This window comes from Polychytrium aggregatum (genome assembly GCF_025602895.1).
Source record: "Polychytrium aggregatum strain JEL109 chromosome Unknown BJ171scaffold_24, whole genome shotgun sequence".
NCBI classification, from domain to species: domain Eukaryota; kingdom Fungi; phylum Chytridiomycota; class Chytridiomycetes; order Polychytriales; genus Polychytrium; species Polychytrium aggregatum.
The window spans coordinates 453,027-472,585 of NW_026516226.1; the positions used below are offsets into that span (position 1 = coordinate 453,027).

Below are 19,559 nucleotides of genomic sequence, written 5' to 3' on the forward strand. Positions count from 1 at the left end.
CCAGTCAATGTCGCGAAAGTACATGGCAAGCTGACGCGAGACTTCGAGCATAACGTCCTCGCCATCGCTCATGATCTCTTTGATGCTGAAGAATCTCTTGATTCGGTCGTTCCAGATGCCGAGATACTTATCGAATTCGGTCCGTCGGTTCTGCCGCGAGAGATACATGACCGCCGAGAACATGATCAGGTATAGACTGACGGCTACGATACCGGCGATTTGAACAACGTGTGCCATTTCTAGCATGACGGCCTCGGAGTGGTCGTTGCCGGTGGCATCGGAACAGACCACGGGGCTTGTTGGAGCAAAATACGATGCGTAGACTCCATATGAATGCAATGCCTGGTCACGAAATCCGGGCCGATGAAATGTCAGCGCAACGTGAGCCAGGCCAGACCAACAGACAAGGGATCGAGTCGGCTATCCGCTCGGCCAGACAACGAGGATTTGACCGAATGCCTTACAATTTCGGATAGAATCACGATCGTGTGGATGTGGGCAAGCGCTCTGGAGTGCCCCGGAGAAGCGATGTTGAAGAACAGTCACATACGGAGCCGTCCATCGAAGCAAACAGAGCACGTTAGCTCGCAAGCACCACCGGACATGGACACTCAAGCCGATATGACAGAGACGCTGGCCATCGTTCGGAGATGGAGCGGGCCTCCGGAATGCGCTCGAAATGCGGCACTGCGGCGACCACTGACGTAAGGTACTTGCGTGGGCCGACGCTGGAGATGGTTCCCATCATCGATATCACCATGATGCTGAGTTCAAGCGGCAGCTCCAGCCCGACGTTGATGAGATACAGCCAGACGTAGTACTCGAACGGGAGAGATATCTGGCATGACGAGAGGACCGACTGCTGATGCAGGAAGGTGTAAAGGAGCGAGATGAGGATACCCCTGGATATCCGGCAGAGGGGGGCCATCACTGTAAGTCTCGTGCACACGACCAAATACATGAGCCCAGACGCAAGGCCGGTGCGGCAAACGTGAGGGATCCTCACCAAACGGTGTGAAAGCATACACCGCCAAAGGCAGGAACGTAGATGTCGTCGCTGGCCAGCTCAATTTGCCGGCGAAAGATGACGAGACGGCCCATCCCAGACCGGCCGGCCGTGGAAGTAGATCGTGCGGCCTTGATGTAAGGTGGCCGCAATGACACCAACTCCAGCAGGAGGAAACAGCAGAAGGCAGCAACAGCAGCAACACTGGCGGATGCTTGCTGGACGATCGGTCGAGTAGAGCTCCGAGAACGGGCTGCTCGATGCACGCTTGCCGCCAGCGAGCTATCGGAACACTCAAAACATATGCATCGGCGATGCGGCTCATCCGCAGTGCTGACGTATCTGTGATTGATTCCCATGGAGCTGGCTGCCCAGAGAGGAAGTCCTGTCCCGAGCTGGAGCTTGCGAGTTGGGTTTGAGACGAATGAATCGCTGATCGCCACCTGGCTGATGATCCGCATGCGGGGCCGATCGTATTCGAGACATGCTACTGGTGTCCCAGGCTCGACTCTCGTCTAGTCGGGACAGGCATGCCCATGGGCATTCAGTGCGGAAGATCAACGGGCAATGTCTTCCATGACGAACAGGCGCGCAAAGCTGCCAAGCGTGGCTGCTGCTTTGCCTGCCTCGTCTCTGTCGCAATCTCATCCGGAACCACGCCCGAGCACCACCACCTCCGCCACCACCATCCGAGAAACCTGTCGGGATGAGCATCCAGAAATTGTCCAGAGAGGCCGAGCGGCGGATTGCCTCGGCCCAGGTCGCCGTCACCCCCGAGGCCGCCATCAAGGAGCTCGTTGAGTATGCTGTTGCGGCGATTGAGCCATCCATCCGCCTCTGGCGATTGCGGCAGCAGCAGCCCTGTTTGGACCAGGAGCACTGTCTTGTCTATTCTAAAACATTTCATCCGGACCATTGCGCAACTGACATCTCCACAGAAATTCTCTGGATGCGGGAGCAGACAACATCCAAATCACGGCGACCGGCGGCGGCCTGACTCAGATCTTGGTCAAGGATACTGGCAGAGGCATCCCGGCCGAAGACGCCAAGTTCATGGCGATGCGACACTACACTTCCAAGATCCACGACTTTGAGGATATCGAGAGTGTGAGCACATATGGGTTTCGAGGTGAGTGAAGCACATGCAGTTCGTTTCAGGGATCAAGCAGGGCTCTGCGGATTCTGTCTCCAGACCTTCCCCCAGCCATATCTCCAACAAAGCGACTCACATCTATCCTTCTGGACCTACAGGCGAAGGTATGCATTCGATTTTGGGCTGGTCAGCAACAATCTCGCCGCTCCAATCTGGAGCCAGAGCCAGAGCCAGAGCCAGCAGCAGTTTAACCCGGAGCCCACTTGCACCCTTGCCTCAGCATTGAACAGCATCTGCGCCAACTCGCAAAGTAAGGATATGCTTTTGGGGCCGAGCGAATGGTCCTGTAGCTTGAATCAAAGAGTGGAGTGGACACCGATTGCGACCTAACTGCATATCTTCGACACTTGCCCAGGCGTTGTGGTGTCAACCCGGATGGCCGAGGAGATCGTGGGGCGAGTGTATGCTCTGGACGCTGCAGGCAGCATCACAAGGTAATGTCGTCGAGCCAATATCAAGTTCAAGGATGCAGACCATCGCTGGATGAGCCAAGATGCTCATGCTGTCTCGATTTGCCCTATCACAGCGAGCGACCTCTGGGCATTCCAGTCGGAACCAGCGTCACCGTCAACAAGCTCTTCTGCAACATGCCTGTTCGCCGACAGAACGCTCTCAAGGCCGTTGGCAGCACCAACAAGAAGATTCTCGACTTGGTGTCCAGGTTCGAATCGCAGACTGCGAGCAATGTGGCTGGGTGTATAGAATCGATCTTGTCTGCAGCTGACGCTCGGCCACTCTCAGTTATGCGCTCGCCCATCCAGCCGTTCGGTTTTCGCTCAAGCTTGCGACAGAGGGCAAGGCGTCGGCAGGAGATAGCAGCGGGCTTTCCAAAACCTCGGTGGCATCGGTGATGGTGAGATGAGTGTGCTGAAGGATATCGTGAGATGATCAGAGGAAATGATCTTGAAATGCACTATTGCACGTCCTGAGAGTGGTGTGCTGAGCGTCGTTTTCTGTGAGCGGTTTCCCGGATATCTTGGCGACAGTCAAGGCCGCTGCTTCGGCCAGAAATATGCTAATGCTGGCGCTCGTCGCATCTGTCACCAGGAGGCCATCCAGCAAATATACGGCGCAAATGTGGCCGCGAACCTCCAGTTTCTGCGCACAGAGGTTGCTCTGCCTGCCGTCGCAAGCGAGGAGGATCTCACGCCTCCATCGAATGTATCAGTGGCGTTTGAAATGGTCCTCCCAAAACCCTCGGCTGGTAGTTACTCTCTCGCTCGCTGCCCATGGGCGCCATACGGGCCGCCAAGAAGCCAGGAACTGTGTTTGTAACCCTTTGGATACATCTCTGTCGACAGATCTGAAACACACCACTCGATCAGTAAATGATCGCACCTTTATCTATGTCAATGCGCGCCCGGTCTCGATCCATCACAGCTCAACGATATCGTCCATCTATCAGCTGGCCAAGAAGCAAATCATGGAGATCGACGGACTCGACACTGGATCGAAAAAGTTCCCGTTCATATACATCAACATTGTGGCGCCTCCCAATATCCTTGATGGTAAGTCAGCCGAGCGGTGGCCTTCAGGAGGAAAGATCGGCAGATGGTCCAAGCATGCATCGGCTTGTCGGCTTACCCAGGCGTTCTCAAACACAGTGAACATCGAGCCCGACAAGACTACCGTCCTCTTTCACCACCCCGAATCGGTGGTGGCGAGGTATGTGACTTGTGCTGCTTGCTGGGATCTCGCCATCATCCAGACGTATTGTATCGCATCGCATGCCCTGACCGCATACCGATTCCACAATACAGCTTTGAAAATGCTTTGTCGAGCATCTACGGTGGCATCGCAGATACCGTCGCAGCCCCCCTTCCGCCGGCTGCTCCGGTTACTGCGATGCCTACTCCGTCGTCAACATCTGGAAACGCAGTAGCAGCAACGCGTCCATTGGCGTCTGCAGGGCCCCGGAGAAGTCTGCTGAATGCGGACGATGACAGTGATGTTGCAAGCAACGATGACGACACTGAACGAGGCACTCGGCCAGAGAAGCGGCTGAAATCCAAATCAGTTGCGTTTGCTTTGGGTCCGGGCATGCCGATGAGCACCCCAAGCACCATCCCGCGCAGTCACAGCAACGACCGCGCCGCAGTAGAATCGGGAGCCATTGGCTCGGGGACACCCGGCTCGAATGCATCGGGATCACTAGTGAGTAATGCTGTATGTCAGTTTACAGCTACAAATCAACTCGAGCAGTCAGGATAAGCCCAGAGTCTTACACCCGTGTTTTTGGACTGGTACCGCCGAAGCAGTCAATGGACGGAAGCCTGGCGTCACCCGAGCGGACTGCAAAGAAGCTGACGCCTGCAGAGTTCATGTCGCTCCTCACAACGCCCGAGACCAAGTCGCAAAAGACGAAGCGGTTGAATCAGTTTGTGGAGAACCTGAGCCGTCGAAGCCCGTCCTCGCCTTCAGCACGACCAACCAAACGAAGCGAAGGCAATTATGCGCGTCCACGACAGCATTCGCAGGATCGAGCCCCATCGATGCCTCTCATGCCTCTCAAAGAAGCTCCCAACAGCATCAAGGTCTCCTCCAAACACATCACCAAGATACCCGAAAACGACCTGGATTACCAATCGATTGTGAGCGAGGAGGCGGAGGCGCGAGTCGACGATCTGGCAGTATGGAAGTCAAAGTACCTCCTGCTCAAAGACCGAGCAAAGCAGCACAATACCCCAAGCACCCCAGGCACGCCGCGCAGCGAGGTTGTCTCGGCAAAGGTGCTGCAGCAACTCCGGGTTGTGGGCTCTCTGCAACTTCCGCCGGAATCCCAGCCGGACCCTGCACGAGCGGCTCTCAACCTGGACACGAGCCACTCAGCCGTCTGGGTCGTCAAGCTCGACACCCAACTGCTTGCTGTGAATGTGCGGAGGTGAGTCATGCGGCAGATAGGGCTGCGTTTCGGTCCGCTGTATGCTATGCTAACACGATGGCTATGCTCGACGCACTGTGCCGTCTCGTGCCACACCAGGCTGCAAGAGCTTCTAGTCTACATCAGCCTCTCTCGGGAGTTCTTCCTTCCTATCACGCCCCTCTTGATCCCGCGGATCCTGACAGCAAGGTAAATAGGGTGGTCCAGCTCGGGTTTGAAGAGCGGTCTGCTCGTGAGACGACCCATTTTGCTTCGAGAGCGGCTGTCATTTGGGCAGCGTCTGCGAACCTGCAGTGTCTGCGAACCGCTTGGCGTACTTACATGTCGTTACGTCCGCACAAGCATCATCGGTGGCCCACATGTCTATGGCTGGCTGGTTGACCATGCAGTCGCAGAGCTGGGTACGTTGGTGCGCTCGAGAGATGAAGCCATGCATGCAACCCGAAGGAGTGAGGCGCAGCCTGGGATCCACTCCTTGGTTGATCCAATAGCCACCGAGACTGAAACCGTCGCCGTTCTTCTAAACGATGCTGGCAGTCAGCGAGACCGGTAACCGCTCACAGCGCTACAAGGTTACCGACAAGCGTATTCTTGGCAACGGGTTCGAGCTGTACATCAAGCGAGGTGCGTTACTGCAATGTGATCAGTGCAGCACATCGTGATGCATGTGGCTCGCTTGATCCTGTGGGTCCATTCGGGCTGTCTCATCGTCGTCTGTCATTCGTTCCTTGTAGATCATGTCGGCGAAACCACAGTCGAGCTCACAGGAATCACCAAACTCATTCCCGCCTACGACGTACAGGATCTCCGCCTGCTCCTGACCAACCTCCACAGCCTTCACAGCCGATCCAAACGTCAGAGCAGCCAACCGGAGCTTCCAATGGCGATCGGCGGCTTCTCTGGCAGCCCATCAGCCTCGCCGCCCACATCGTCGCCCAGTAGCACCCAACCGACGGGCTCTGCACTGAGTCAGGGATCGCTCGAATCTTTCCGGTCGACTCAGGCCAACAAGTTCTTCCGGGACTGCTCCAAGCGTGTGGCCGAGAAGAAGGTGGGCCAGCTCATGGGCGGCATGGGCGATTCCTTCCATATTGAAGTCCAGAACGCCATCCGGCGGTACTTTGGGCTTGTCCCGCCGCTTCGGTCAACGGAGGCGTGGGTCTGCCCGCACGAGAGACTTGCGATAACGTCCGTGTACCGGTATCTGCTGTAACTTTGACGGGCCACAGCAGCAGATCGTGGCGCAAATGAGACGGAGCACATGGCAACAAACAAGACTGTATGCACTTGCGCGGATCGTCCTGATGAGCTCGGCTGGACGCGAGTGTCGATCAACCACGATCGATAGAGTGTTTTGCCGGCCATAATCAACACATCGCCTGGCTTGTCGCTGTTGCTGCTCATTGGATGCGAGGCCCTTGCCTTGAATCAAGCCGTGGTATTGCAGCGCAGCGATGGATGGCCATTGTGTATTGCAGCCCAAAGAGAAGTAGTAATATCAGGGTGCTCCCGATTCATTCTGCGAACCCTGTATTCTTGCTGGACACAGCCCAGGCTGATCTACCACTGTTCTGCTGATCTCAAAAGAATGGCCAAGGTCGAGTCACGCACCAGCCAAAGTGAAGGAGCTAGCGGGAGTGGGAAAGAGTTTCGACATGCTGAAGAGGGAGGAGGGGCGTGGAAAATATGAAATGAGTGGGAGGAAAGTAAAATGGAGGAACGGGTGTGCTCACAACACTAGCAAAAAACAACAACCAAAAGCCAACTTCAGGAGGGGGAGGGAACACGGGACATGACATTGATATTGTCTACGATGGGATATGGACAGGGCTTGGCTTGGTTCGTAGGTCGATACAGTCCTTCCTTTCTTCTTCTCGACAACAACCATGGGGGAGAAAACGATCCTGCACTCAAACGCTTGGACAGGAAAAGGCGTGGGCACTTGCTTACAAACAGTCAGGGCTTCGGATGGAAGCATTTGAAAGGGGCTCTTGGACCAAAAATCAAAAATCAAACATCAACAGCCGACATTCCATCAAAGTGAGCATGGAGCCCACGCTGAAGCCGGATGACAGCCGCCGACACAAGTTTGCCTCCGTTCTTCTTGCTCCGGGAGATCTTGCCACCACTCAGTTCCGGTACACCTTCAAAGGCTTTCCAGGAGGGGTATTCCAGAGCTCCTTCAGGATGTCGAAGGGCCGGTGGTCGGAGAGCATCGAGCGCGAGATCTGGATTTCCTGGAACTCGTCGCGGGAGGCCCAGCGAGGGACATACTGATATTTGTCGCTCTCGGAGTGGATCATTCCGGGCTCGCGGCGGGTGAGGGTGCTCTGATACCGAGTAAGGGTGCCGCCGCTGATGCTGCTGCTGCTGCTGTTGCTGGGGTTGCTGGAGTTGTTGCCGGCGGTGGGGGCAGGCACGGCAACTCGGGGACTGTTGAGCTTGGAGCGCTGCGAGGCCGAGCGCGCCAGATCGCTCTTGGGGAGCGTTGAAGATGGCGCACAGGCATCGAGGGAAACTTGCGAGAGCGACGAGTCGTTTGCTTGGCTCATCTGCAGTGCCTGAAGCTCTCTGTTCTTGAGGATGGCGCGGCGGATCATTTGTGGGCCCTTGCGGAAGGGATTGCGAGTAGAGTCTTGATCCTCGATGCCGATCGAGAAAGTCGACTCCAGATTCAGGTACTTTGTGATCTTTTCGAGATACAGGATGCGTCCGGCAATATACATTCGTGGAATCTCCTTGCTCATGTTCGCCAGCTGGCTTTCAAGATCGACGCCGCGCTCATCACGGCGAATTGAGACCGTGCGTCGTTTGAGCTGCTCCTCGTCAATGTCCGAGAGTTCGACAGATTCCAGGCCGGCGGTCGGACTCTGGACCCGTTGAAGGGTGGACTTGCCGCCGGTGTCCTTGCCGCTGCCGCTACCGTTGCCGGACCGCTGGAGGGTGCCTCCACCGAGGTCGGTGGGCTGTCGTTGCAGACCTGCGGCTCCCATTTTGCCTTGCTTTTTGGTTGTCCATTTGAAGAAGTGGTTGCCGAGGACGGACTTGAAGATCTCCCACTTGGGGCGGTCGCAGTTGTTGATCAGTCGACGAACGTCGATCTTGAGAATCTCCATGGACTGCGGCGATAGACGTGAGACGAGGTCGTCGCCGATGACGACAGAGATGCAAAACTCCTCGAACAGCACGGCCGGGACGACCGAGACAAGCTGGGACGGTGGGTTGTAGCTGTAGCACAGCGCACGGCCATACCCGCTCTTGCGCAGCTTGTAGCAGAGCAGAGCCGCAACACCCTATGGGTAAGGACCCGTGTGCCAATGGAGAGAATCAGTTAGTCGACGACTTTGAGCGAACGAATGAATTGGGGTTGGAAATGTCTCGGCGGTGCGGTTGTCGGGAGCATAGTCACCGCACGCGCACGGAGGGAAGGTGTGTGGTGCAGCACAGTCAGGCGGCAAGATAGCAGAGCTGCAGCCCACCTGCCGCATCTCTGACCGCAGTTCTGACCGCAGTTCTGACCGCAGTGCTGACTAGATCACCCCTATCGCCATCGTCATCGGCCAAACTTACCGCGCCAAGCGAGTGCCCGCACACGACAACGCGGTAGTGCGAATAGGCCGATTCAGGGGACAGCACCCGCTGCAGGATCTTCTCGGTTTCGATGTCGCTGTAGATGTTCTCGGCCGTTACGAGCATGCCCGAATGGCAAAAGTGTCGGCCGTCGGGGTCCTCGTCGACATGTAGCGGAGCCTCTTGAAACTTGAAATCGACGAGCAGATCGGCAGTCGAGTAGGTGCCTCGCACGGCAATAACGATGCACTGCCAGTCGTGGTCGTAGGCAATCAGGTAGGGCGACTTGAACAGGTCGTTGTCCTCGTTAAAGTGGAGAAGGACGCTCTTGCCGAGGGCCTTGGCCTCGGTGTGGTTGTACACAAGCTCGGCGTACCGGGCAAAATACAGGACATCGACAATGTCGGCGTGGGTAATGGGGGCGTTGTTCTCGAAGCGGGAACCGAGGAGGGAGTTCATGGTGGCCTCGGAGGCCAGTGGCATGTGGCCGACAGACGTGGACGAGGTGGAGGTGGGCAGAGTCGACGTTGACGCCATCGGCCCGTACGCAAGTGGGTGGGTCGAGTCGATGTGTTGGGGCGAGACCGGCACAATCACAGCGTCAGACATTTTGCGCTTGATCAGGTCGGTCTGAGAGTCGACGGTGTTGAGGGTCGGGGTGATGCTGCCGCGGCTGGGATGGCGGGCATGGCTGGGGATGGTCTCGGTGGGTGACCCAAAAGACGAAGGAAGCGAGATTGCAGGCGACGTCACCATAGTCGCCGAGAGGGACGGTTGGACCGAGGTTTGGATCTCGCGCAGCTTGTATGCCTTGGTGGCCTCCCGACGGCGCTGAACACGCTTCTGCTCTCGCTTGAGCAAAATGAGCCCGACCAGGATGTCAGACGGAGACCAATCGACGTCGTGGAAGTAGTCGGCCATCTGCTTGGAGAGATCCGCCAGCGTATCCTTTCCGTTCTTGAGGATCTCGGGAGTGCCGAGAGTGCCGCAGAAGAGCTCAAAGCGCCGCTTCCACAAATCAAGGTATTTGTCAAAGGCGGCTCGCTTCTTGGTCTTGGAGCCGAGCATAAAGAGCATGAAGAAAAAGAGATAAAAGGACAGTGCCAGGATGCCCCAGATGACCACGAGGTTGACCATGACGTTGGCGACGGAGTTGCTGAACTTTTGGCCGGTGTTGGGTCGTGTGCAGACGACCTTGGTGGAGATGACAAAGACGCCCCACCACAGTATGGCCTGGCTCAGGATGGGCGTAGCGTCGATGGGCGATAGGATGGGCGATGCGTCGATGGGCGATAGGATGGATGCATCAGGATATTGGTTTTATGGAGGGAAGCAGAGTGAGACATTGCCGAGGCCATGAGGTTGGTGCCAGCACACGCCGATAGCCATAACGACACAAACAAGCTAGAATGCCGACTTACATATTCGCACATGAGCACGAAAAAGTGGATGTGGACCAGCGGGCTTGTTTGCCAATCGACCAGGTAGTGCGAGACAAACGAGACCGTAGAGAGTCAGTGGCGTGGCAAGGTCAGGACCGGCGTCGTTACGTCGGCAGAGCACTGGATATGTCGATGCTGTCCCGAACAGGGCTCCGAGACACAGGCCCAGCGAATCCGCTAAGCGGCTAGTGCAGCAGTTACCTCAGCCACCGTCGCGGGCCCTTGTTTGCAACTGTTCCCATCATGGACAGGACCAGAATTAGGATCTCCAGCGGGAGCTCGACCGAGAGATTGATCAGGTAGATCCATACAAAGTACAACGGCTGCTCGGCCACTTGGCAGTTCTGACGGAACTCGTCCGAGTGCAAGAAGTAGTAGACGATGGCGATGAGCGTGATCCTGCAAGTCCGAGCAAGGTCCGAAGGGAGGAGGACGAGGATCGAGTCGAAAGCAGAGTTGGATAGAGGTCGTTGTATGTGTGAGGGCGGAGGGCGACGAATGATCCGAGGTTGCAGTACGGCGCCAAAGCCACCCCAAGGTGCAGAGCCGAAGATGGGTGCGATGCCGGCGGGTGCCGGTGGGTGCCGGTGGATACGGCAGGTCAGAGATATGCCGCAGAAAGCATGGTTTTGGATTGTCGAGACGGTATCCCGGGTATCCAAATGGTGTCCGATGATGAGAGCGAGTGTGAGCAACGGACCAGAGGGTGGGCGGAGCCGCGCAGCGACCAGCGTGCGGGATATCGAGTCAGGAATACAAAGTCAGCCAAATGAACCAGCAGTATGATATGCGATGCCGGGACCCTCGACAGAGCAGCAAACAGAAGCGGTGTACCAACCAGATGGTGTGCAGCATGACGCCGTAGAATGCGGGGACGTAGAGGTCATCTCCGGCCAAGTCGATGCGGCGGTTAAAGACCACCAGGCGACCCATTGGGCTCGGGAAAAGGATCGAGGGACAGGCTGCAGGAAGTGGAGCAAGTGGACCGAGCAAGCAGGTTAGAGGGAAGACCAGGCCTGGCGAAAGGTCAGCAAAGGCGAACGACAGTCAGGATGAATCAGGCCGGCATCGGCGGGTGGAAGAAGGAAGCGAAGGGAGGCAGGATGCCGCGCAGAAGTGGGCGCCAAGCGAGGACAGCGAGGACAGCGATGGCAGTGATGGCAATGATGGCAGTGATGGCAGTGATGGCAGTGATGCTGATAACAACAGTATCGATGCCAGCGTCGGCGACGGTATCAATAGCAATTGCAGAGGCAGACCTGTCGAGGAAGAGAAGCGTAGATGGAGATTGACCCAGGGCAATGCGGCGATTCGGGCAGGACCGAAAGTTGGGCGGTGGACGAACTGTGACAGCGACTGTGACAGCTACTGTAACAGCGACTGTGACAACTACTGTGACAGTGCTCACTGAACTGTCGCGATCGCCCTTTGTCTGCCCACAGAAACAACCCGGCACAACAGAACCCTCGCACAGCACAAACTGCAGAACGCGCGCCGGCGTGTGCGACGCTCTGCCCGGCGCGGTCGCACGGCGCGCGTGGGAACGTGCGTCGCCGCCTCCGCGTGGCGCCGGACACGGCCCATGATCGCATCAGCTGACCGTGCTCGTGGCCGCCCCTGGGCACCATGCGCTTGTTCCGGCGCGTTGGTTGCGGGCGGCCTGTCGCCTTTGGGGCTTCCTTGTGGCGCTCCCCTGGCATATGGCGACATGCTGCGGGCATCCCGTCGCCCAGTCAGTCTCCCAGCCTGCCTGTGGTCGGAAGGACGTCGGTGCATCCGATATCTCGACAGAAGAACGAAGCGCGATCGCCGCGGGTGTTCTAGAAACCCTCCCTGGCGATTGCCGAGCCGATCCCTCCCCCCCTCGCACTGTTCTGCTCGCACCAGCTGTTTCCACCCGCTGACCACTCCCGCTTACATGGATGCTACTTTCCTGCTTGTTCACCTTCGTCCATGTGTGCCCCTCCGCTCGATTCCAATCTCCTCGCCTTTGCATTCGCAAATGCCCGCCTCTTTCCGCCTACCACGTGACAGTGTCTTCGGGCGCCATGGCTGTCAGTTCCGTCGCATCGGCTTGATCCGACCGGCACTTTCACACGCTTCGTCCCCAGTGCATCTCAACCATGGCCAGCATCGACGCCAAGAAACCGCCGCTGCGCAAACTCAACATATGCGACCTCAAGGTGCCCGGCAAGATTCTCGTCGCCCGTCCGCTCCCTCCAGATTATCTGGGTGAAGGTACGCAGCCATCCGAAAGTGCAGTGCCCGCTGGTGCCCTTGGCCGAGCCGTCAATATCGGCAGCGGATGTTGGCAGCTGATGCTATCGATTGTCATTGCAGAGCCCGAGTTCACCGATCCCAACCATCGTCCGATTCCCATCACCCTGATCACCGCCCAGCATGTGAGTGTGCGAGTTGCGTCTCTGGCGCGCCTGTTTTGTTGCTTGGAGCTGTCGTCTATGTCGTCGTCGGGGTCGCTGGTTCATGACCAGCACGCGTTGTCGTCACAACCAACTTGCCACCAGACAACAACACCGCCGAGCTATACTCACCAAATCCTCCTTCACCGCCTGCACCCATCAAGTATGGGCCGCGACGCGAAAAGGACGGCAACGTCGTCGCCCACACCTTACTCGGCGACACGGACGACTATCTCGAGCTCGAGAGAATCTACGGCAGCATCGACAAGCCCGCCGATCAAGAGAGCCAGGACGACTCGGCCGAGAGCGTGGCTCGCGACGCCGAGCCGCAAAAATCTCAGAAAGCCACCACCTTTGCCACCCAGCAGATGAGCCGTCGACGCAGCGCTGCTCTTCGTGCTCAGCAACGCGAGGAAAAGAAGCGCTGGTTCAAGAAGCTCCATATCTTCCAGCGATACAGGTGCGCCGCCGACCCCCGAGGGTATTCCGGGGTGCAGCTGCCCTAGCATCCGCCCTCGCCGACTCTCTCAGAGAACATGCTCTGTCCCCCTGGCTGAGCTCTGGCCGATTCTGTGCTCTCGACCATATAGGGAGCTGCGGGAGGAGCACGCCCTCAAAAACTGGAGGCGCCACAGCATCGAATGGGCCAAGGTCGAGGCCAGGCTCTCCAACAAATCCAAAAAGTCGCCCGAGGATATTTTGATGGCTCGGCTTGGCGAACACCGCATGAGACTCGAGGAGCGCGATTTGATCGAGGAGGCCCTCCGACTCCTCGAGTCCCGCAATGTCAACTTTTGGAAGACCGGGATTCGAATCGGAAACGATCTGCTGGGACTCACCCTCCCGATGCCCAAGGGCGGTCCACGAGAGTAAGAGCCGGAGGAGCGACGCCTTAGGCCTCTCACTCGGTCCTCGATGTATATACGGACGCTGATACTCTCTGTTTCAATACTCTGCTCAATACTCTCTGTTTCAATACTCTGCTCAATACCTGCAACGGATGTCATCAGGATCGAGCGCCTCAGAACATACGAGTCGTGCAGGTGTGTTGATGATTGTGCTGCTTTCAAGCGACTGTGTGTTCTAAGGATCATGTCGCCGGGTCTCCATTCGTTTTCCCTTCTCCAAGTCAAACCTACAAGGCCCCGGTCACAGAATATCGGCACTCCAGAAAGCAAGAGCTCAAGCATGTCATATCGGCTTTGGATTCATTCTACGTGGTAAGCGAGCGCTTCAGTATGAGTGTCGATGCTGGGTACCGTCATCCGAGTGTATGCGCCGTGATCGCAGCGATGGAGCCGCCGACCATATCAGCGAGCATATTCAGAGCTGAAGATTTTGTATCTGTCCGATAGCAAGGTGACAGCGGATACATGGAGGTGATTGGCAAAGGATTCACGGATGACGGGCCACAGAGCCTTGCTGAAGAGTTTATCAAGCGTTTGGATGAGAGGTTGGCCCAGTTCGCATTCTCCAGCCCCGAATCCCTGCCGAATGCGCCGAACTATCCCTGATGCCAAGACTGGTCATTAAGATATTACTGTCGATTCGTTCCGACTCCTGGGTCATGCTTGCATTCCAAAGCGCCTCCAAGGGCGAGTACCTTGGCGCGGGCAAGGAACGATCGCGGCGCCAGAGCGAGACAAAAGATAGGCCTCACTCAGTTGCGACCCGCCGCCAGAGCAAGGCGACAACCAGCATAGCCCGGGAGAGTGCTGCCGAGAAACTTGAAGAGCCCGAAGAGGTTACAAAGAACCTCGAGGTCGTCGACGAAGACACGGACGTAAGAACGGGCTCGTTCGAGATGAAAATCGTCTTTGGAAACAACCGTCTGGTATTTGAGAACTACTTGGGCCAGGTCAGCACCCTGGTCTTGACTGTCTACAACCAAGGCGCGACGGCATGTCACTTCAAATGGGTCAAGGAGGAGGCCCCGAATCCCCTCAAGGTCAGTGCCTATCTGCCCACTCCTTAGTCGTATCTGCAGCATTAGCCTCATCCAAAGCATTGCCGCTCTGTGAAGTTATTGTATGATCTCATCCTGAACAAACCCAAGAGCCATGGATGCGCACCCTGTATCTGGAGGAAACGATCTTTGCTTGTGCGCAGAAACGCACTGTCATACAAAACCAACCGACCCTCGCGCTTTCCGTCAGGTCAATGCAGTGTACGATGGCATACAGCGCTTCTTTTTCTATCACCATACTGGAGTCATTCTGCCTGGAACGGCATTCGACTTTCCGATCATCTTCAAAAGCGCCTCTCCAGGAGTGAGTGATCAATGCCAGACATTTTACCGGCCGTATGGTCGCTTGTGGATACCGGCAACCCGGCGATATGTTTTGTCACATCGTTTGGATTGCACAATATCACCGCACTGCACTGCACTGCACCGCCTTGCCAAGTGAGCTGACGGGTGTCTTGGCGCGCAAATAGATCTTCAGAGAATCGTGGAAGTTTGTAACCTCGCCACGCTGCTCCGACAAGCTGCAGCATCTGGAGCTACATGGCATCGCTATCGAGCCGGACGAGCACCGCGACGACCGCAGCCATTTGGAGCTACTTCTTCGGAAGCGACAGTACGGAGGGAGGGGTGGCCTGAGTGTTTGTCACAATGGACAGTGCGTCTGTCCAGCCGGTCCGGCTATGGTCATATGAGAGCGAGCATTGAGCTGATTTTTCGCTGCGCCCCACAGAGCTATGGCACTCGCCCAGGAAGTCATCGACAAGATATTCAGAAACTTTAAGAGCTTCGAGAGTCGGCCGTCACACGCTGCCTCCATAAAGCGACCCGACGGCACGATGAACGAGCGCATAGCGTTCCTGAAGATGAACCAGCGGCTCCATGTATGCATATGTGCGAGCAGGTCGCAGTTCTGATGCAAGACTACCACAGCGCCTCGATCTTCATGGGAAGATTATTGTGGCGATCACACTGGAATGTGCCCATCTCAGCAACAGAAGATGCGATGGATGCTACGTTCCAGCATCCACAGGCGGCAAGTTACTTACCAGCCATGCCGTACACCCACAGCTATCCTACGATCCTCAGGTCTATGACGCTTTGAGTCAACTTGCATCCGATACTGCCGCTCTTGTGCGCCCATCTCTGCCGTATCGATGGGATGCCTCGATCACATCTTTGAGCGAGGTGAGTTGTCGTCGATACCACCGCCATCGTGGCAGGCACCTTCCCTTTGACCCCTCCTCAAGCCTTACTGATCCGATCTCGGGGCCTGACTCTGACACTGGGCTAGCTCTGCGGCGAGATTCGTGACGTCGATACTCGGTCATCCCATTTGAGCCGCCTCAACGACCTGGTATCACGCGCCTCTGTCTGTCCCAAGACAACGACCTCGTCGTTGCACTACATTGTCGGGTATGTGGTCGATCCCATGCACTTTGAAAGGATCTTTGGTAGCGGCATCACCGATGGTGCGCATATGAACCTGCACAGCTGTTTTCATTGAGCCTGTACACTGCTGACTGCCGAGCTATCCCAGATTTGACATCATGGTCGACCTAGCTGATCGTATCGTCGATATTTCCGAAGCCTTGAGAACGTCGTTTGGGCTTCCTATGGCGGTAAGCCCACGGATTAGCGGATGATCCTATTCTGTGAAATTCAGTATTCATTTGGCTGGTTTCTCTGATGTGTGAGGTTCAGAGCTTTGACGGGTGCTGGTCGCATGTGCACGTCGAAGAGAAAATGCAGAGGGAGAGCCGGCTTGGTCATCTGCGAGCGCATGCGCCACGATACCTCGGTGATATCTTGACGAAAACCCGAACGGGTCGCACTACTTTGCTCGACAGAGATCGGCCGCCGTATTCTTCCCGGAGGCAACAGAGGCAAAGGAAGAGAACGAGGGTGCCGATGCCGGCAAGGGTGGAGTGACCACTGCTGCGGATGCCTCACGCAAGGTGCCGCCAAGCGCCCCGGGGGCTGGCGACGACAAGAAGAAAGCGGCCGCGGTATGACTTGGTGATGCTGGCACAAACGCTTCCACAGACGCTCGAACGCGATCAGCGCTCTTGCCCGGCGCCAGATAAAACGGACTGCCCCATTGCCGCCTAACAAAACCGCTGTCCCGCGCTTTCATGCTCGGTTCCAGGGACCTGGCGCTGGCAAGGACGCCAAGAAGGGTGCTCCTCCGCCGGCCAAGAAAGCCCCCGGAAAAAAGACGAACGAAGCCAATGCTGGCGAGTACACGAACGCCGCACATTTCATGCGGCAATGCTGCTGGCTGGATCGTGCCGGAGAGGGCGGCCAACCCTCTTCTCCCAGCTGACGCCCAGAACTTTGACTTGGCACACCACAGATCAAGACGAGCAGCAACGGCCACAGCTCGCGAAGCTGATCACAAGCAAGAAGCCGGTAAAGATCCGATGGCGTCATGGCAGAGTCGCATTGTATGGGTGCAAGTCTGTCGATGTGACGGTGTGGTGTTGCACTCATCCACTCTGCGGATGTAACGGCGATATCGCTGTGCTCATGTACTTGTTCCGCCATCCCCGCCAACTCGGTTCTATTCTCCAACCAGCGTCACAACTCGGGATGGACACCAGAGCGCCGACAACAGGAGCTTCTCTACAAGCAAGAGCTCAAAGTCCAGGTACGCCGGGGAGAAAGGATCCGGATTTGGATCTGGTTGCATCGGAGTAACTGATGTCGCCTCGAACGGGTTTGTGGATCGAGCCACTTGTCCGCGCTCGCTGGTCTCATTCGACTCCTCCGATCATCTATTGCACCTCCTGCATCCTGGACGGACACGCGACAGACTCGGCAGCTGCTCGTCACAGCAATCGACCGCATGACGGCTCTGTTTCAGGACGGCCACGAGCTTTGAGCCAAGCAGCGGGAGGAGGAGGGGCACTCGTCGGCAGCGGGCAGACGGTCACTGATCTGGTCAGAATGCAGAAGGAACATTGCTCGATCTCGCTCTGGCGCTATCACTGGCTTTGTTCAGGGGGAGGAGAGGCTGCCTGCGGCCGGGACTACTTTTGCTTGGATTTGCCGGGGTTTCCCACACCCGCAGGCTTGCACAGGCATCCGGCAGGCCCTGATTGGTGTGTCCGGGCCCAATCGGAACCACAGCACGTGATCTGTCGTGACTGCCATCCTGCGGCCGGCCAGCCTCGGAGCTCACAAAAATGCGCACCCGCCGCTTCCCTCCAGCGATCCAGCCCGAGGCAGAACCAGGACCGCAACGACAACAGAACGACAACAGAACGACAGCAGGACGGCAGCAGGACGGCAGCAGGTTGGGATGGTTTGCGGGGCGGGCGCATGATGCTCCTCGTGGAAGGGCGACGGCGCAGCAAGCCCGATGCTGCCATCGACCGCCTCGAGGACACGGACTGCCCGATGGATCGATCAATTGTCAGCACTCACTCACGCTCCCCGGGTTGCTCCTGCCCACTGTCCCTGGCTCGCCATACCCACAAGCGCATCCACAAGTTATTTTCCATCATTGATATCTATCGAACATGCTCCCATCACTGAGGGCTCAAAGTCTGCCACAGCGACTGGTCAATGCGGCCGCGTTTTCAGCATATTCCAGAACGCTGCGAGCCGAACTGTCGTCGGCCGTGAATGCACCGGCAAAGAAGGGACGAGTGCTGCCAAAGAAGTCTGTCCTGACACTGGTAATTAGAATCCATGCGCCACAATCGGCACCGGAATGAATCGGAGACTGTTGGGCTTGAGTGAGCGATCTGTGGATGCAGAATCGGATCGATGCAGTGGAGCCTGCATCCATGGCTTGGACACAGGCCTCGGCTCTGCGTTTATTCGAGGGGGGGGGGGGCTGAATTGCGGACAGGAGCATCTCATTGGGAATCCGGTGACGAAGTCTGAGCGTCTTGGTCTCAGGCGACGAGTATGGCGGCGTGGTATCGTTGATCTGCATCTGACAGAGTCGGAACATGCATCACCCTGACCAACATGCAGACTCCAGCTGCCGTCGAGCGGCTGAAGAGGCTGAACGCTGATTCAGACGGACCCAAGCTACTCAAGGTAAGCTATACAATGCGCAAGCTTCCCTCGCGGGTTGGTCGATTCGCTTGCAGCGAGGACCACTTCACACGCCATCAGAGCAATCTTCGGGAGGAAAAGACTGCGACTCGAACTACACGCAGTGCGAAAGGTCTTGCGAAAGATCTTTCGAGTGCACCCTTTCGGTTCAGAGGCATCATGCAACCGGCTTATACTTCGACTCGTGCCCATGCCAGGTCGGCACCAAGAAGAAGGGGTGCTCTGGACAAACGTATTCGCTCGAATACGTGACCGAGCCGGGCAAGTTTGACGAACTGGTTGAGCAAGACGGCGTCCGGGTGCTGGTCGATTCCAAGGCCCTGTTCTCGTTGATTGGATCTGAGATGGATTTTGTGGAGGACAAGCTGTCGAATCAGTTTGTGTTCCACAATCCGAATGTTAAGGTATGTTGTATTGGAGTGCGAGTAAGCCGTGCCGTCGTATCAGTTGGCTGTTGTCTCGGTGGACATCTCGAGGTCTGCGATTGGGAGGCATCTTGGTCGCTGTGGACCGACTGCTGCGTTCGCCACTCTCGCCAATCAGCCGCGGTTCGCCAATGCGGTTCGCCAATTCAGTTCGCCAATTCAGTTCGCTCATGATGCCTCCTCTGCGCTTTTGGGCTCCAGGAAATGTGCGGCTGTGGACAGTCGTTTATGGTTTGAGTCTCCATCCGCCGCCCGGGCACTGTGCCGATGAAGATTCAGGCGACGGTCTGGCTGTGGCTGATTCTCGATTCAGATCCAGAATCGCTGAATATAGTGTGTTCTGGAAGCAGCACAGTTCCGTTTGGGTGGAATCGGCCGTGTGGCTTGTGTGCGGCCTGTGTGCGGCCGATGTGTGGCTGTGTGGATGTGTGGCTGTGGCGGCGCACGTGAATGGGCCAGCCTTGGCAAAGCATGTGCCGACTCTCTTCTCGCCTTGGCCTCTCTTCTTCTCGCCCTGATCTCTCCCCCTTTTTCCGGCGACTTTTGGTCGGTTCTTGGTTCTGTCGAGCAGCGTTTGTTCTGCGTCCATCTGCTTGCCCGCCGCTCTCCTGCCCAACGCTCCGGGCTG

General features: G+C 56.9%; 4 protein-coding genes across 4 annotated transcripts; 3 read left to right on the plus strand and 1 right to left on the minus strand.

Moving 5' to 3' along the window:
* The first annotated feature begins 1,630 nt into the window (after positions 1-1,630).
* BJ171DRAFT_145277 (uncharacterized protein) lies at positions 1,631-6,350 on the plus strand. Its single transcript, XM_053105743.1, has 16 exons — positions 1,631-1,807; positions 1,945-2,135; positions 2,258-2,263; positions 2,380-2,409; positions 2,515-2,593; positions 2,686-2,820; positions 2,901-3,012; positions 3,207-3,363; positions 3,461-3,667; positions 3,764-3,824; positions 3,920-4,313; positions 4,418-5,040; positions 5,140-5,229; positions 5,383-5,441; positions 5,578-5,664; positions 5,775-6,350. Exons 1-16 carry the CDS (start codon positions 1,713-1,715, stop codon positions 6,251-6,253), a joined length of 2,805 nt encoding a protein of 934 aa, XP_052965605.1. The 5' UTR covers positions 1,631-1,712; the 3' UTR covers positions 6,254-6,350.
* A 776-nt stretch (positions 6,351-7,126) lies between these two features.
* On the minus strand, positions 7,127-11,275 carry BJ171DRAFT_145313 (uncharacterized protein). Its single transcript, XM_053105744.1, has 5 exons — positions 10,891-11,275; positions 10,254-10,451; positions 10,032-10,074; positions 8,611-9,843; positions 7,127-8,333 (listed from the first exon to the last, which is right to left on the minus strand). The coding sequence occupies exons 1-5, from the start codon at positions 10,983-10,985 to the stop codon at positions 7,170-7,172; spliced, it is 2,733 nt and encodes a 910-aa protein (XP_052965606.1). The 5' UTR covers positions 10,986-11,275; the 3' UTR covers positions 7,127-7,169.
* Positions 11,276-12,175: 900 nt separating this feature from the next.
* On the plus strand, positions 12,176-17,371 carry BJ171DRAFT_600080 (MYCBP-associated protein family-domain-containing protein; the record flags this gene model as incomplete). Its single annotated transcript, XM_053114978.1, has 19 exons — positions 12,176-12,290; positions 12,393-12,454; positions 12,637-12,932; positions 13,063-13,341; positions 13,483-13,515; positions 13,602-13,692; positions 13,828-13,925; positions 14,057-14,420; positions 14,629-14,742; positions 14,909-15,051; positions 15,169-15,319; positions 15,507-15,623; positions 15,730-15,851; positions 15,976-16,057; positions 16,286-16,444; positions 16,585-16,672; positions 16,792-16,847; positions 17,014-17,085; positions 17,251-17,371. The coding sequence occupies 19 exons, from the start codon at positions 12,176-12,178 to the stop codon at positions 17,317-17,319; spliced, it is 2,511 nt and encodes an 836-aa protein (XP_052965607.1). The 3' UTR covers positions 17,320-17,371.
* Positions 17,372-18,416: 1,045 nt separating this feature from the next.
* On the plus strand, positions 18,417-19,168 carry BJ171DRAFT_558891 (uncharacterized protein; the record flags this gene model as incomplete). Its single annotated transcript, XM_053113177.1, has 3 exons — positions 18,417-18,488; positions 18,704-18,910; positions 19,133-19,168. 3 exons carry the CDS (start codon positions 18,417-18,419, stop codon positions 19,166-19,168), a joined length of 315 nt encoding a protein of 104 aa, XP_052965608.1.
* Positions 19,169-19,559: the final 391 nt, after the last annotated feature.

Coding starts and splice junctions, on each gene's coding strand:
- BJ171DRAFT_145277 (XM_053105743.1), top strand. CDS start 1,713: ATGAGCATCCAGAAATTGTCCAGAGAGGCCGAGCGGCGGATTGCCTCG. Junction 3,013..3,206: donor CCTCGGTGGCATCGGTGATG/GTGAGATGAGTG, acceptor ATCTGTCACCAG/GAGGCCATCCAGCAAATATA. Junction 4,314..4,417: donor CGAATGCATCGGGATCACTA/GTGAGTAATGCT, acceptor CCGCCGAAGCAG/TCAATGGACGGAAGCCTGGC.
- BJ171DRAFT_145313 (XM_053105744.1), bottom strand. CDS start 10,985: ATGGGTCGCCTGGTGGTCTTTAACCGCCGCATCGACTTGGCCGGAGAT. Junction 10,452..10,890: donor GTCATGCTGCACACCATCTG/GTTGGTACACCG, acceptor TCGGACTTGCAG/GATCACGCTCATCGCCATCG. Junction 9,844..10,031: donor TCGTGCTCATGTGCGAATAT/GTAAGTCGGCAT, acceptor ATCCTGAGCCAG/GCCATACTGTGGTGGGGCGT.